Source organism: Equus asinus, chromosome 7 (assembly GCF_041296235.1).
Source record: "Equus asinus isolate D_3611 breed Donkey chromosome 7, EquAss-T2T_v2, whole genome shotgun sequence".
NCBI lineage: Eukaryota > Metazoa > Chordata > Mammalia > Perissodactyla > Equidae > Equus > Equus asinus.
This window is the reverse complement of record NC_091796.1, coordinates 82,405,784-82,420,714: the sequence shown is the minus strand read 5'-3', so window position 1 is coordinate 82,420,714 and position 14,931 is coordinate 82,405,784. Positions and strand designations below refer to the sequence as shown.

The 14,931-nt window shown below is 38.1% G+C and overlaps 1 protein-coding gene across 6 annotated transcripts in view; it reads right to left on the bottom strand.

Annotated features, from left to right (window-relative positions):
* The window catches only part of ZNF410 (zinc finger protein 410), a 43,456-nt gene that overhangs the window by 20,682 nt on the left and 7,843 nt on the right, over positions 1 to 14,931 (bottom strand). For all 6 annotated transcript variants that reach the window (XM_014835646.3, XM_014835648.3, XM_070514047.1 and 3 more), the window contains 4 exons: positions 10,936 to 11,118; positions 9,848 to 9,983; positions 6,517 to 6,735; positions 4,864 to 5,055 (listed from right to left, as the gene is read on the bottom strand). In XM_014835646.3, the coding sequence (XP_014691132.1) occupies positions 4,864 to 5,055; positions 6,517 to 6,735; positions 9,848 to 9,983; positions 10,936 to 10,968 (580 nt within the window). In that variant the 5' untranslated portion in view covers positions 10,969 to 11,118. The remainder of the gene's footprint in view (positions 1 to 4,863; positions 5,056 to 6,516; positions 6,736 to 9,847; positions 9,984 to 10,935; positions 11,119 to 14,931) is intronic.

Sequence of the window (14,931 nt, the reverse complement as noted above, 5' to 3'; positions counted from 1 at the left end):
TGGTATTGTATTCTTGAGTTCTTTTTCTGTTGGTTCATTACTGGAGTATAGAAATGCTGATTTATGCAAATTGATTTTATACCCTGCAACTTTGCTGTAGTTGTTGATTACTTCTAACAGTTTTCCAATGGATTCTTTGGGGTTTTCTATATATAAGATCATGTCGTCTGCAAACAGCGAGAGTTTCACTTCTTCCCTCCCTATTTGGATTCCTTTTATTCCTTTTTCTTGCCTGATTGCTCTGGCCAGGACCTCCAGTACTATGTTAAATAAGAGTGGTGATAGAGGGCATCCTTGTCTCGTTCCTGTTTTCAGGGGGATGGGGTTCAGTTTTTGCCCATTGAGTATGATGTTGGCTATGGGTTGGTCGTATATGGCCTTTATTATGTTGAGGTAGTTTCCTTCTATGCCCATTTTGTTCAGAGTTTTTATCATAAATGGCTGTTGGATCTTGTCAAATGCCTTCTCTGCATCTATTGAGATGATCATGCGGTTTTTATTCCTCAGTTTGTTGATGTGGTGTATCACGTTGACTGATTTGCGGATGTTGAACCATCCCTGTGTCCCTGGTATGAATCCCACCTGATCATGATGTATGATCCTTTAGGTGAATTGCTGAATTCTGGTTGCCAAAATTTTGTTAGAGAATTTTTGCATCTATGTTCATCAGTGATATTGGCCTGTAGTTCTCTTTTTTCGCGTTGTCCTTGTCAGGCTTTAGTATCAGCGTGATGTTGGCCTCATAGAATGTGTTAGGAAGTGTTCCATCTTCCCTAATTTTTTGGAATAGCTTGAAAAGGATAGGTATTAAATCCTCTCTGAAAGTTTGGTAGAATTCCCCAGGAAAGCCATCTGGTCCTGGGGTTTTATTCTTTGGGATGTTTTTGATTGCTGTTTCAATCTCTTTCCTTGTGATTGGTCTGTTCAAATTGTCTGCCTCTTCTTGAGTGAGCTTTGGGAGACTGTAGGAGTCCAGGAATTTATCCATTTCCTCTAGGTTATCCATTCTGTTGGCATATAGTTTTTTGTAGTATTCTCTTATAATCTGTTGTATTTCTGCAGAGTCTGTTGTTATTTCTCCTCGCTCATTTCTGATTTTGTTTATTTGAGCTTTCTCCCTTTTTTTCTTTGTAAGTCTGGCTAGTGGTTTGTCAATTTTATTTATCTTCTCAAAAAACCTGCTCTTTGTCTCACTGATCCTTTCTACTGCCTTTTTCGTTTCAATAGTATTTATTTCTGCTCTGATTTTTATTATTTCTCTCCTTCTGCTGACTTTGGGCTTCATTTGTTCTTTTTTCTCTAGTTCAGTTAGGTGTGCTTTAAGGTTGCTTATTTGGGATTTTTCTTGTTTGTTAAGATGTGCCTGTATTGGGATGAATTTTCCTCTTAATACAGCTTTTGCTGCATCCCATATGAGTTGGTATGGCATGCTATCATTTTCATTTGTTTCCAGGTATTTTTTTATTTCTTCTTTAATTTCTTCAATGATCCATTGCTTGTTCAGTAGTGTGTTGTTTAGTCTCCACATCTTTGTGCCTTTCTCAGCTTTTTTCTTGTAATTAATTTCTAGCCTTATAGCACTATGATCTGAGAAGATGCTTGTTATTATTTCAATTTTTTTAAATTTGTAGAGGCTTGTCTTGTTTCCCAACATATGGTCTATCCTAGAGAATGTTCCATGTGCACTTGAGAAGAATGTGTATTCAGCTCCTTCAGGGTGGAGTGATCTATATATGTCTATTAAGTCCAATTGTTTTAGTTTTTCATTCAGCTCCACTATTTCCTTGTTGATTTTCTGTCTGGATGATCTGTCCATTGATGTGAGTGGGGTGCTGAGGTCCCCTACTATTACTGTGTTGTTTTTAACATCTTCCTTTAGGTCTGTTAATAGTTGCTTTATGAATCTTGGTGCTCCTGTGTTGGCGCACCTAGGTAAATTTTAAACAGTACAAAAGTGCATATACCATAAAGGAAATTTCCCAGCAACTCCAGAGCTCCAGCTAATTAACTTCTAACGAAAGGTCTGTGGAAGCCCCACGCTAATCCAGAGATTTAAACTGGTGACAGTTGAGGCTTTGTGCATTCAATTTTGTAGATACAATGAGACCACTGATATAATCATACAACAGAAAAAAAATCCCTCAGAGAAAAGTGAGCTGCCTTTTACTTGAGTCCTATAAAATCACTCACTTAAAGGAGTGCTCCCTCAATTACTTTGGTTTTTTGTTTGGTTTTGGGGGGGAGGTTTTGCTGAGGAAGATTCACCCTGAGCTAACATCTGTGCCAATCTCCCTCTATTTTGTATGTGGGTCACTGCCACAGCCTGGCTGCCGACGAGTGGCATAGGTCCGCGCCTGGGAACTGAACTCACACTGCCTAAGTGGAGTACACCAAACTTAACCACTAGGCCACAGGGCCAGCCCCACAATTACTTGGTCTTTTAAAACAAAGCTCTGTTTGCAGAAGACAGATTAGCTTAAAATGACCTTGAGCAATGATAGTTGTGGATATTTAGAGGTCTTCTGATACACTGGTTCCCCCACAAAAAAGAGAGAGACAAAGAAATTCAATACCTCATATGGCACATGTTGGATAATACTGTAAACACTTTAAAGATCCTACAGTTATGTGAGTACGTCTTTGTGTCTGGGATAAAATTTCTAGTGAGAGTATCATACAGCAGGGGTCAGTAAACTTCTGCAAAGGGCCAGATAGTAAATACTTCTGGCTTTGAGGGTCATATAATCTCTGTCATGACTACTCAACTTTGCCATTATAGCAGCCATAGATGATCTGTAACTAATGGACATGCCTGTGTTCCAATAAAACTTCATTTACAAAACCACATGGTTAATTGGCCCATAGGCCTTTGCTGACCCCTGATATACAGCATCATATACAAAATTAAAATATTTCTGTATCTCAATCAGATAGAAGTGAAGATGATGTGCTCTGAAAAACTGTACTAGAGAACTCACAAAGTTGCTTCAGTAATAAGAAAGAAGCCATGTTACTCATGTTAAAAATGCATTACAATATTGAATAAAATCATTTCATTACATGTTAGTGGATGAAAAGCAATATAATATAAACATATTTCATGATTTAAAATGTATGTGTGCAACCAAAATAATAAAATTTCAAATAGCAACTTAACAGTCTTTAATTTTATCTACATGCCTAAAGGTTTAGATATCTAAGCCCCAAAAAAGACTTTTAGGGAATCATCTCACTGACAATATGAAAGACTGTCATATATTTGGGCTTATTTTATATTCAAGCATATAAGTTAGCTGTTAGGTAGTAAGGTAACGTATTTTGAGAGTAATAAAAACATCTATACAATGCATTGCTGATTATAAAGCATTTCCCAGATAGAATCTTATTTAATCTCTATTAACAACCCAATCAGGTAAGCTACCTGATCTCTATGTTCTGAACATGAGAAAACTGAAGCTAAGGGAGGTTAAATTCCCCAGGCAGGGAACTAGTAAATGATGGCACCAGGTCTGGATCCCAGGTCCCTAGATTCCCAGTCCCAAATTCTCTCCCTACACTGCTTCTCACTGGCAAATAAAGCACTACTTTCCCAATGCAACAAGGAGATGCTGAAGGTTTCAGGATCCAGGGATTAGCAAAAGCATCTCAGGAAGAATCTGAGCTCTAGAATCCTCCCAAAATGATAAAATGGGCCATTCTAAGCAGCACTCTGATAGTCACAAACATAACTAATTATTTTGAAAACTACCAGAATTTGGAATTCTTTGTGCAGGAAAGATTTAGGTTAATGTTTCTAAAACTGGAATATTCTGAAATAATTCTCAAGGATCCTTGAGTTCTGTATGAGGAATTTTTTAATTTTTTATTTTCATTTATGGTAATCAAAAAATAATCACAAACATATTCTAGATTATTTGCATGAGCTCCAAACAGCTCGGTACTAACATAACATTTCAGTGCTTAAACTTGGTTTGTGATAATGATAGTTATGTACCTTAATAACTTGTTGACACAACCTCAAATGTCACAGGTTAATGAGAAAATGCAGAGGCAGATCTGAAATTAAAAGTCCTATGGCATGCTACATAAGCGAAGGTTTTGCAGTGGTTTAGGAGTGGTTTGAATATGGCCCTCAAGCTTTACCATGCATCAGAACCACCAGAAGGGCTTACTAGAAGACTGCAAGTTTCTAATTTAGTAGGATGAGGCCTGAGAATTTGCATTTCTAAGTTTCCAGGTGATGCTGGTGATTCAGGGACCACACTTTGAAAATTATTGGATAGAGAAAAGTGGCACAAAGTAGTACAGGCATGCTGAATAAAAAGAAATAGCACTACAGCTTGTTTGCATAGTTATAGGTCATCTGATGAACTGGTTCCAATAAAAAAAGCAGCTCTCTGGCAGCTGCTAATTGCTAAACTGCCATGAGAATAATGCAGTTTCAGCAAAACATCATCTGCCACAATGACTTAATATTAATTTTATTTTCATTGGTTTTATAGTTTTATTTCTATTAACTGATAGAAGGTTTTGATTTCATAATGGTGTAAAGGCTTTAAGTATAAGGAACACTACGATAAAAACAATTCAAGGTAACACCAGGATCTGTGAAAAATTTTTCTCCTTTAAAAGAGGCTCTGCACATTATTTAAAGCTGACAATTGAGAATGCTAGTTTAATTGATTCTGCACATGAATCTGGCACAGCTGAGTTAATTCACCAAAAATAAACAATTTACACATTTCTAACCTTCTGCTCTCACCAATAAAATAAATTGGATTACATAAAACTCAAAATATAGCCACTGCATTACCAAAATCTCTGCACAGAATACTGGAAAGGAAAACGCCACAGGGGTCTCACCATTGCTGCTGGTTTTCGCACTCTTGGCCAGTTGTGCACGAGTAGCAGCAATCAAACTGTCATGGGCCAACTCCTGAACCCGGAGGAACCATGGAATGCTACTGTCTGTGCTCTCACTGGAGAGGAAATCATTCCCTGAATCCTCTGCCTCATCTTGCACAAACACTAAGTGCTCAGCTGAAGAGCCCAGACCTGGAAGAAAGAAGAGGATATATGAAAGTTAGACACCAAGTAATTCTTTTATCAGCCCTGGTTCAGAAACTCTTCCTGTCCTGAATCAGCTACTCTAGATCTCAAGCTCTCACCTCAAGCTCCTGTTCTCATACAAGATTAGGTTATCATCTTCCCACTCCCAGGCTAAAGGTCTCTCCTTATCTTACCCGTTCTTCTATCAGAGGCAAAACTGTTCCTCCTGGCAACCAGGCTAACCCACACCTCTCATCTCCCAATCCTCTCAGTTATCTCCTCTCTCCCATCTGCAACCCACTCCTCTCTAGTTGCCATCTTACCCAAGCTCGTCTCTCTTGTCTTTATTTTTAAAAAAAGAATAGAAAGTCTCAAGTACTTCTCTAGCTATTATGTTCTCACCTGTCCCTTCAAAGTCAAGTTTCTTGAACAAGCCTAACTTCTAACTTGCATATGCACTGTCTACCTTGCCATCCGCCCCCCATCTCTTTAACCCTGGCCTCCGCCTCTACTCCCTCAATAACAGTTGCTTCTGCTAAGGTCACCAGACCTACACTTCCCAGTCCTCGTCTCACTAGCCCATCCAGTGGTATCTGGCATGATTTAGTACCTTTTCTTCTTTAAAACTTTTTCCTCCCTTGGCTTCTCCCACACCACTCTCATTCTGTTTTCTTTAGCCCTCTCTAGCAGCTCCTTCCCATTCTTCTGTTACCCTCTTAAACATTTTTTTCCAGGGTCTCAGATTAGCCTTCTTTTCTGTGTCAGACTACTCCTGAATCAAAGAATCCACGCTCATTGTTTCAGACACTTCCTGAACACTGATAAGCACCAAAACTGATTATCTCACACCAGACACCTCTAGAACTCTGGATTTCTGTTTCTATCTCTAAAGGACACCTCCTCCTGAATGTCCCTCAGATATCTCAACATCAACAGGTACAAGCTGGAACTAATCATCCTCCCCCAAGCCCTGTTCTTCCTGTGCTCACTACCTTGGTGAATGGCACTACCCAATTTTCCACACAAGGAACATTTTTTTTCGAGGAAGATTAGCCCTGAGCTAACATCTGCCGCCAGTCTTCCTCTTTTTGCTAAGGAAAGCTGGCCCTGAGCTAACATCCATGCCCATCTTCTTCTACTTTATATGTGGGATGCCTACCACAGCATGGCTTGCCATGCTGTGCCATGTCCACACCCGGGATCCGAACTGGCAAACCCCGGGCCACCGAAGCGGAACGTGCGCACTTAACTGCTGCGCCACTGGGCCGGCCCCACACAAGGAACTTTTAAGTAGCCCTAGAGTCCGCCCTCTCTCTACACATTCAATCGATCACCAGATTACACTAATTCTCCAAAATAATAAAATAATAAAGCTTCTTTCCATTTTAAGTATGACTGAGTTAAAATATGTCCCATCCCCAATTTTTTCTTAAGCATGAGCAAAGTTCAGAAAAGGATAAAGAATACCTGTTCTTGTTAGGTTCAGAAGAATAAAAGATGTGCTATCACTCGGCTGGAGATCTTGCAACAAGCTAGGAGACTCTGGAGTGGACAAAAACTCCGGGGACTTCTGTACAGTCTGAGCCCTTGTCTCCTCTCCGTCTGGGCCCACATTCACCTGAAGGCTTCTCAGTACAGCTGAGGAAGGCACCTCCTTTGAGGAGTTAGTATGATTTGGAGTATCATCTACAAAGGGAAAATACAACAGCTTTATGTAGCACCTATCTCCAAACAGCTCACCATTTTAATACATAGCATCTAATACCCTTGTAACATTCGTTAGCACCTAACACCCTTACAGAAGCAGGCAGCATTTTCATTTTACAAATACAGATTTGCCTCACAAAAAGACAGAGAGATAGCTTCGAGTTCTAAAGGGAGTCAGCCAAAATGTGAGGGACAGACTCCTCTGACACTTGGCAGTAACTAATAAGCAACCATCCACATTCGGACATTACAGACGTTTGTCCTTTTCAGACCACAAATCAGTACTTTTCCCTTGAAAAATATAGTTATACAATGAATACTAACTCAAGAACAGGATCTAAATTTTAAATTATTTTTCTTGGGGAGAGATCTCTCTCTTTAATTTTTACAACATGTATGTGACAGTTCTACTGAGTCATTAGGAAAAAAAAAACATAGCCTGAGACAAACCTGAAATTTGATGGAATCATCAACATGTGTCATTCTAGTTCTGGGTTTACACTGGATGTAAAGAAATAATTCAGAAGACTTGCTCTCTAGAACTTTATTCTAAGAGGGGGATGAATTTCCAAAGGTTTTAGCTGCAATACAAGGAGGAACTGACTACAGCACTGAAGCATCCAATGTTTTCAGGGCTTTCATTCATCTCTATAAAAGGTAGACAACATTTTTTTCCTCTTTTAAAGAGATAACAGGTAAGATTATAGGAATAAAAGTGGAAGCCCAGGGACAGTATTGCCATTTCAAAGCCTAACGAAGTTGCACAACAATGTAAATGTACTTAATGCCACAGAACTCATTAAATGGTAAATTTAACTAGTTAAAATGGTAAATTTTATGTTGTGTATATTTTACTACACAAATTTTTTTAAAATAAAGTTCATACCAGCTGTTTGTCATGGTACAACACTGGAAAATAACTATATATTCATCAACAGTGGCATGGATAAAGAAGGTGGTGTACGCTCATATAACGGAATACTATACAGCAATGAAACCAAACAGACCACAGCCACATAGAAGGATGAATTTCACAAACAGAGTAAAAGAAGGTACAACAACATACATTCATATGATTCTATTCAAAGTCCAAAAACAGCTAAAATTAAACTGCACTGCTTAGACCTGAGTGGTTAAACTTGAAAAACAAATAAAAAACTGTCACAAAAGTGAGGACAGTGGTGACCTATGGAAGAACAGAGGTTGTCTTTATCAGAGAGGAGCCCTTGGAGGGCTTGGGAGCTCACAATGCTCTACTCCTTGATTGGGTGGGAGGTATCTCCTTTATATTAATTCTTCAAAATATATATCCACATGGGTTTGTACCTTTCTATACCTACATCCCAACTCAAAAGAAAATATACAGGGACAGGCCCCATGGCCAAGTGGTTAAGTTTCCGTGCTCCACTTCGGCAGCCCAGGGTTTTGCCAGTTCGGATCCTGGGCGCAGACCTAGCACCGCTCATCAGGCCATGCTGAGGCAGCGTCCCACATGCCACAGCTAGAAGGACCCACAGCTAGAATATACAACTATGTTCTTGGGGGGCTTTAGGGAGAAGAAAGAAAAAATTATTGAAAAAAAAAAAGAGAATATGCAGGCCATGCATGGAACGATAACATATTTAGGAGGGAGGGAAATGAGGTTAGGGAAGTGTGTGCAGATATATTTGTGTTTGTAATGTTTCATGAGCTGGGAGGTGATGGTTTTCATTAGCAATTATCTGTAACTGGTTGTCTAAAATATTTTAAATCAAAATTACATCTAAAAGAAGGTAAAGTAGAAAAGAAGATGGATGCTTTTGTCCCTGTTTTCATTTCCCTTTATTATTGTTAAAATATTTATTCAATAAATTAATATTGGGAGAGACAACTCAGGAAAAAAAAGCCTAATGAAGATCAAAATTTATTAGCACGTGGAAATTTTCACTTATTGAAAATCCACAGTATTTGGAAAGACTCCCCACATACTAATAGAATAGGAGTTGAAAGATGGTAGATTTAGAAAAGCTAGGAGCTAGATAGGGAAACCTTAAATCAACATTGGTTGGTTGAATATATCTGCCCTTCTTGAATCTTTAAACACTGAAAAGATTTTAAAGTCACTTCAAAAATCAAAGAAAAAAGAACACCATTAGAAGATAGTAACCAGAAAACTTTATAACAAACAAGTAAGTTGTCACCAACAGGTTAATACTGACCCTCCCCTGATTTAACATTAATATTCCAAATTTCAAAACAAGAATCAGAAAACAAAGAATTCATTGCACCCAAAAATAATATTCTTGCTAATAGTCAAGTGATAGGCTCTCCCTCTTCCCATCCAAAGCTAATCTCAATACTCGTGCTCAGCATTCTACCTCTTTCAACCTGTCCTGGAGCTTCCTCATCAATCATCCACTCTTTCTGCCGGCAGCTTCTCTAATTAGCTCTTTTTTCTTAGCATAAAACCATCCTTAAATATTTCAGATCTTAAACAAAAATTCTTATACCTACCTTCCGTTCTCTTTTTCTTTCCCATAGCAGGAAAGCCTTTACAAAATATAGTTACTTCCTCAACTATACTTACCTTGCATTGAACCTCAATCCACTGCAGCCTGGCTTTCCACCCCCCCTCCAAGAACAGGTCCTGCCAACATCAACAAAGACCTTTTGACCCTATCTCACTGGGATAGTCCCTACCTATCTGAGTCTATCTGAGTCTCTTAGGAGCATTTGACACATTGACTATTCCCTTGGGTTGCATGCCTGCACTCTGCCAATATTCCTCCTACTGGAGTACTCTAGCCTTTCCTTCCTCCCTCCTTCACTGGCTCTCCTGCCTTACCCTGTACCTTGAATAGGGAGTTCCATGGGGTTCGCCTTGGCCTTCTTTTCTTCTCACTCTCCCACTCTAAGAGTAATCATATCCATTCCTATGACTTAAATCACCAATGCACTTATGACTCCAATGGTTGCTTTTTCTTCACGATTCCTAATTTTTACAGTTTCCACCAGTCAGTTATAAAGTCAGTTATCCCATTCCACCAATACCATAGAGGAGGCTAAGTACTTAGGACTTATTTATTTTATCTGTGGTGATCTTAATTTTTACCTGGTAACATTAGCCGACTGCATTCTGAGGCCTCAGTCACTGGAAGGAGGGACAAGCAAGTAATGTCTTTAGCTTCTGATTCTACTAGCCCTTGTCCCAATGGGATGGATGTATTCTGAACAAACTGTACCAGGAGCTGGGGGGCAGTGGGAAGACAACATTGAAAAATACAGGTTGTTAGAGATGGATATGAACCTCTGAAATTATCAAAAGGTGACGATGTAATTAAGTCTTGGTTGTTCACTAGTCTCAGCCATACTCATAGAAAAACTAGATTAACTACAAAATACTATTTAAAGTTATTTTTATCAAGTCCTCTGTTTTAGAGAAAGGCTGAATTACAAAATTAAGTTAACCTCTGTAACCTTCCACTAAACACAAAAATTATAAAAATAATTAAATTTTTAAATAATAGCTATAAAAAATTCAACTGCATTTTACTGATTACATTTTACAAAGCACTTTTCTGTGTATTGCCTCTTTTAATCCTCACTGTAACTCAGTAAGATTGAACATGTATTTTTAAAATAAGGAATCAAGTTAAAGACATTAAGTGACTTGTCTAAGGACATGACTAGTTAGGAGCAGTGTCAGTCTTCAAACTTCAGTAATCTTATTCCAAATCTTTGCAACACAGATGTACTAAAAATAAAATGAGAAAGATAAATAAAAATAAAAATGCTTAAATCCTCTAATCACATTTAAAAAGCAAATACTTTCAGATATATACAAGATTATTAGAAGAATGGTTTGTGGTAAGAAATTTTACATACATATACAAATATACGCCAAATATGTAAAATAAAATTTTGTCATTATGTAATTAGCTAAATGTGTAATAATTTTACACTTACCTAAATAATAAATATAAACATCATAAAAGGTAAAAATGGAATTTTTAAATCTTTGAGAAAGTATTTAATAATAGAAAAATAATAAACTAGTAGTTACAACCAAAACCATATGGCCCACGAAGCCTAAAATTTTACTATCTGGCCCATTACAGAAAAATTTGCTGACCCTGGAACTAAGGACAAACTCTGGAATACTGCCCACCAAAAGAAAGGAAACAAGCTGACTGGGCTCACCTCTGGTTTGGATTCTAACTCATCTGATAACATTGATTCAGCTTCCAAATCCTGTAGCTGTTCAGGGGACAGGTTAGAAATTTAATTCAGAGTCAATGACACCTTCCTGTTATGCTCATAGTTCTCTGGGAAATGCTATGGTTTTCCTGTAAGATGCTGTGCTGGGTGGGTAACCAATTTAGCCTAAAATAGGAAAAAAGAAGAGAGAGAATTAAGAGCAGAGGAAAAACATAGCTACATAAACAAAGGCACTTCTTTATATATCCAAAAATCACAACAAGCAAGCAAATAAAGAATTCAGCCTACAACACTTGTTTTAAAATAGAACAAGCCAAATAGGTATCAAAACTCATAAAAAGTTATACTTTGATGTAAACTTTTACTTCTAATAATCTATTCTAAGAAAAGGTCTTAGGGGCCGGCCCTGTGGCCAAGTGGTTAAGTTCGCGTGCTCCGCTGCAGGCGGCCCAGTGTTTCGTTGGTTTGAATCCTGGGCACGGACATGGCACTGCTCATCAAACCACGCTGAGGCAGCATACCACATGCCACAACTAGAAGGACCCACAACTAAGAATATACAACTATGTACCGGGGGGCTTTGGGGAGAAAAAGGAAAAAATACAATCTTAAAAAAAAAAAAAAGAAAGAAAAGGTCTTAGGGGCCAGCACCAGTCTTGGTTCCTGGGCACGGACCTACACCTCTCTGTTAGAAGCCATGCTATGCTGGTGGCCCACATACTAAAAAATAGAGGAAGATGGGAATAGATGTTAGCTCAGGGCAAATCTTCCTCAGCAAAAAAAGAAAAGAAAAGAAAAGGTCTTAAACATGGGAAAAACAATATGCCCAAGAATTCTCCTTACTCTCCTTATCATCTGTGGTAATAAACAACTGCAAACAACATATAAAAGTACACATATATATCCAACAATTAGGGAATGGTTGATTAAATTACAGTATTATCACTTAAATTTATGGTTATGAAAACAATGCAACAACAAAGAAAAATAATAGTGACATGTTAAATTACAACAACAAAATACAAGATTATACATTTGCTAATATTAAAAGTAGTTACGGGGCCAGCCCCATGGTGTAGTGGTTAAGTTCAATGTGCTCTGCTTCAGTGGCCCAGGTTTGTGGGTTCAGATGCTGAGCGTGGACCTACATCACTCAGTCATGCTGTGGCAGCGACCTGCTTATAAAGTGGAGGAAGATTAGCACAGATGTTACCTCAGGGCTAATCTTCCTCAAGCAAAAAAAAGAAGACTGGCAACAGATGTTAGCTCAGGGTAATCTTCCTCAGCAAAAAAAAAAACTAGTTAAGATATGCATAGGAAAAAATAAAAGGAAATTCACACAGCTATGCTATATTGGGTGATAGGCTGGTGTGACTTATTTTTCTTTCCTCAATTTCCCAATTTTTCTAAAAGGTAGTTATACCGTCAGCCAAAATTTAAACAGTATTTCCCCAAAGAAGTACTCTCTGGACCCTGATGCAGCTGTTATCCCCAAATAACTTAAATTCCTACTTTCTTACAGCTTAATTCTTTTTTCAAGATTTCAGCGAGTGAGTCCACTTTATCTTGTATAATTGTTGCTAAAATTGGAAGCAGTCTTATATACAAAGTAATTATACAATGTAAAATGTACCCAGGAAGGGAGTTGTCAATTGATACCAAGGTAGTGTGGAAAGTTAGAATAAGACAGACAGACTAACTTTACAAAAAGGGCATTTAGAAGTACCCAAATGAATGCTTATTGTCCTGTTGGTTCCCCTCTCTTCCCCTTGCTAGCTACCAGAAATCCTCATTTTTCATCATAAAAAAATAATTTATGGGCCAGCCCAGTGGCATGGTGGTTAAGTTCACATGCTCCACTTCAGCAGCCCAGGGTTCACAGGTTTGAATCCCAGGTGCAGATCTACATACCGCTCATCGAGCCATGCTGTGGCAGCATGCCACATACAAAATAGAGGACGACTGGCACAGATATTAGCTCAGGGACAATCTTCCTCAAGCAAAAAGAGGAAGACTGGCAACAGATGTTAGCTCAGGGCCATTCCTCACCAAGAAAACAAAAAATTTAACAAGATGTCAATGAAAGTGCTCCTTTTATTTTAGGCTTCCCACATAAAATAAAGTATTATTAAATCCTTGATTTTTCATTTCACATATATTTTTCGTTCTTTTTTTTTTTTAAGATTTTTATTTTTCCTTTTTCTCCCCAAAGCCTCCCAGTACATAGTTGTATATTTTAGCTGTGGGTCCTTCCAGTTGTGGCATGTGGGATGTCACCTCAGCATGGCTTGATGAGTGGTGCCACGTCCATGCCCAGTATTTGAACCGGCAAAGCAGAGCACGCAAACTTAACCTCTCAGCCACAGGGCTGGCCCCGACACATATGTTTTTCTTATTCAAGCACTGTTAACAGCTCAGTGTGGTTTATCCATCCCTCTTTTTACAGAGGAAGAAACCAAGGCTCAGTACATCACTTGCCCAAGTTATTAAGCTGCAGAGCCAGGACTCCCTCCCACAGAGCAAGTTGGCAAGAATAGTGATTATATCTCCCTAAGGTTTGATCTCAAATCACCAGGGTTTTAAGAATTCCTTTTCCCCAATTCCAGCTCTCTCAAGAAGCCAAGAAATTACCAAAGGTTTGTTTAGGTTATCTTTAAGGTTCCTCCAACTCTGAGATTCCAGGATTGTAAAATCTGTAAAATACTAAACAACTATTTACTGTCCTTTATATTTGCCAGGGTTTTTAGAAACTAATGGTGCTGGCTCCGGGATAGGTTTCTGTTATCCTTACCTGATGAAAAATGAATAAAATGAAGCATATGAATATGTGCACTGAACAAGGGAAAAATCAGATATACTAGATCTTAGACATTTTTGCAAAGCTGTAATAACTTAGAGAAGGGAGCTGCCACCTCTCTTATAGCTTAAGAGTCACCTCTAGATCACCATTTCCCAAGAGTCTATGTTATCTATGACATCTTTTTATTTTAGTGTTTTCATTTTGATGATAATCTTAAAAAATGAACACAAGCATTTTCTGGGACAAATGGGTATCCATATTATAACTGAGTACTGCCATACAATTTTGGTGCCCAAGTTTGTAGTTTGTGTGTGTGCTGTATGAACAAAGAAGATAGTCAGATACAGCAGAATACGCAGGCTGACCTCAAAAGAATCTGTATTGGCGCACTCAGTACCATATCAAGTGGACTGTGTGGACTCATCTTTAACACAGCAACTGGCCGTGTACATTATAGGCAAGTGTGATGGCAAATATGCAGTTAAATTTGTTTCTATTCCCAATTCCAGTTACCCATTTAACAGATATTTTAAAGCCCAGTACAAATCTTTTTTTAAATACAACTTCACTAAGATATAACTGACATACCACACAATTCACTCATTTAAACAATACAATTAAATTGTCCTTAGTATATTCAGAGTTGTGCAACCATAACTACAACCAATTTTACAACATTTTCATCACCCCAAAAAAGAAACCCTTACCCATTAGTAGTCACTCTCCATCTCCTCCCAAACCCTCCTCTGATCAGACCTAGGAAACTACTAATCTACTTTATGTCTGTATGGATTTGCCTATTCTAGACATTTCATAAAAATGGAATCACATATGTGATCTTTTGTGCCTGGCTGTTTTCACTTAGCATAATGTTCCCAAGGTTCATTCTTGTTGTAGCAAGTATCAGTACTTCATTTATTTTTATTGCCAAATAATATTCTATTGTATAGACAGACATTTTATTTATCAATTTACCAGCTGATGGACATTTAGGTTGTTTCTACAATTTGGTTATTATGCATAATGCTGCTATGAATATTCATATGCAATTTTCTGTGGACATATGTTTTCATTCTTTTGGTTATATATCTAGGTGTGAAACTGCTAGGTCATATGTTAACTCTATGTTTAACCTCTTGAGAATTACCAGGCTGTTTTCCAAAGTGACTGCACCATTT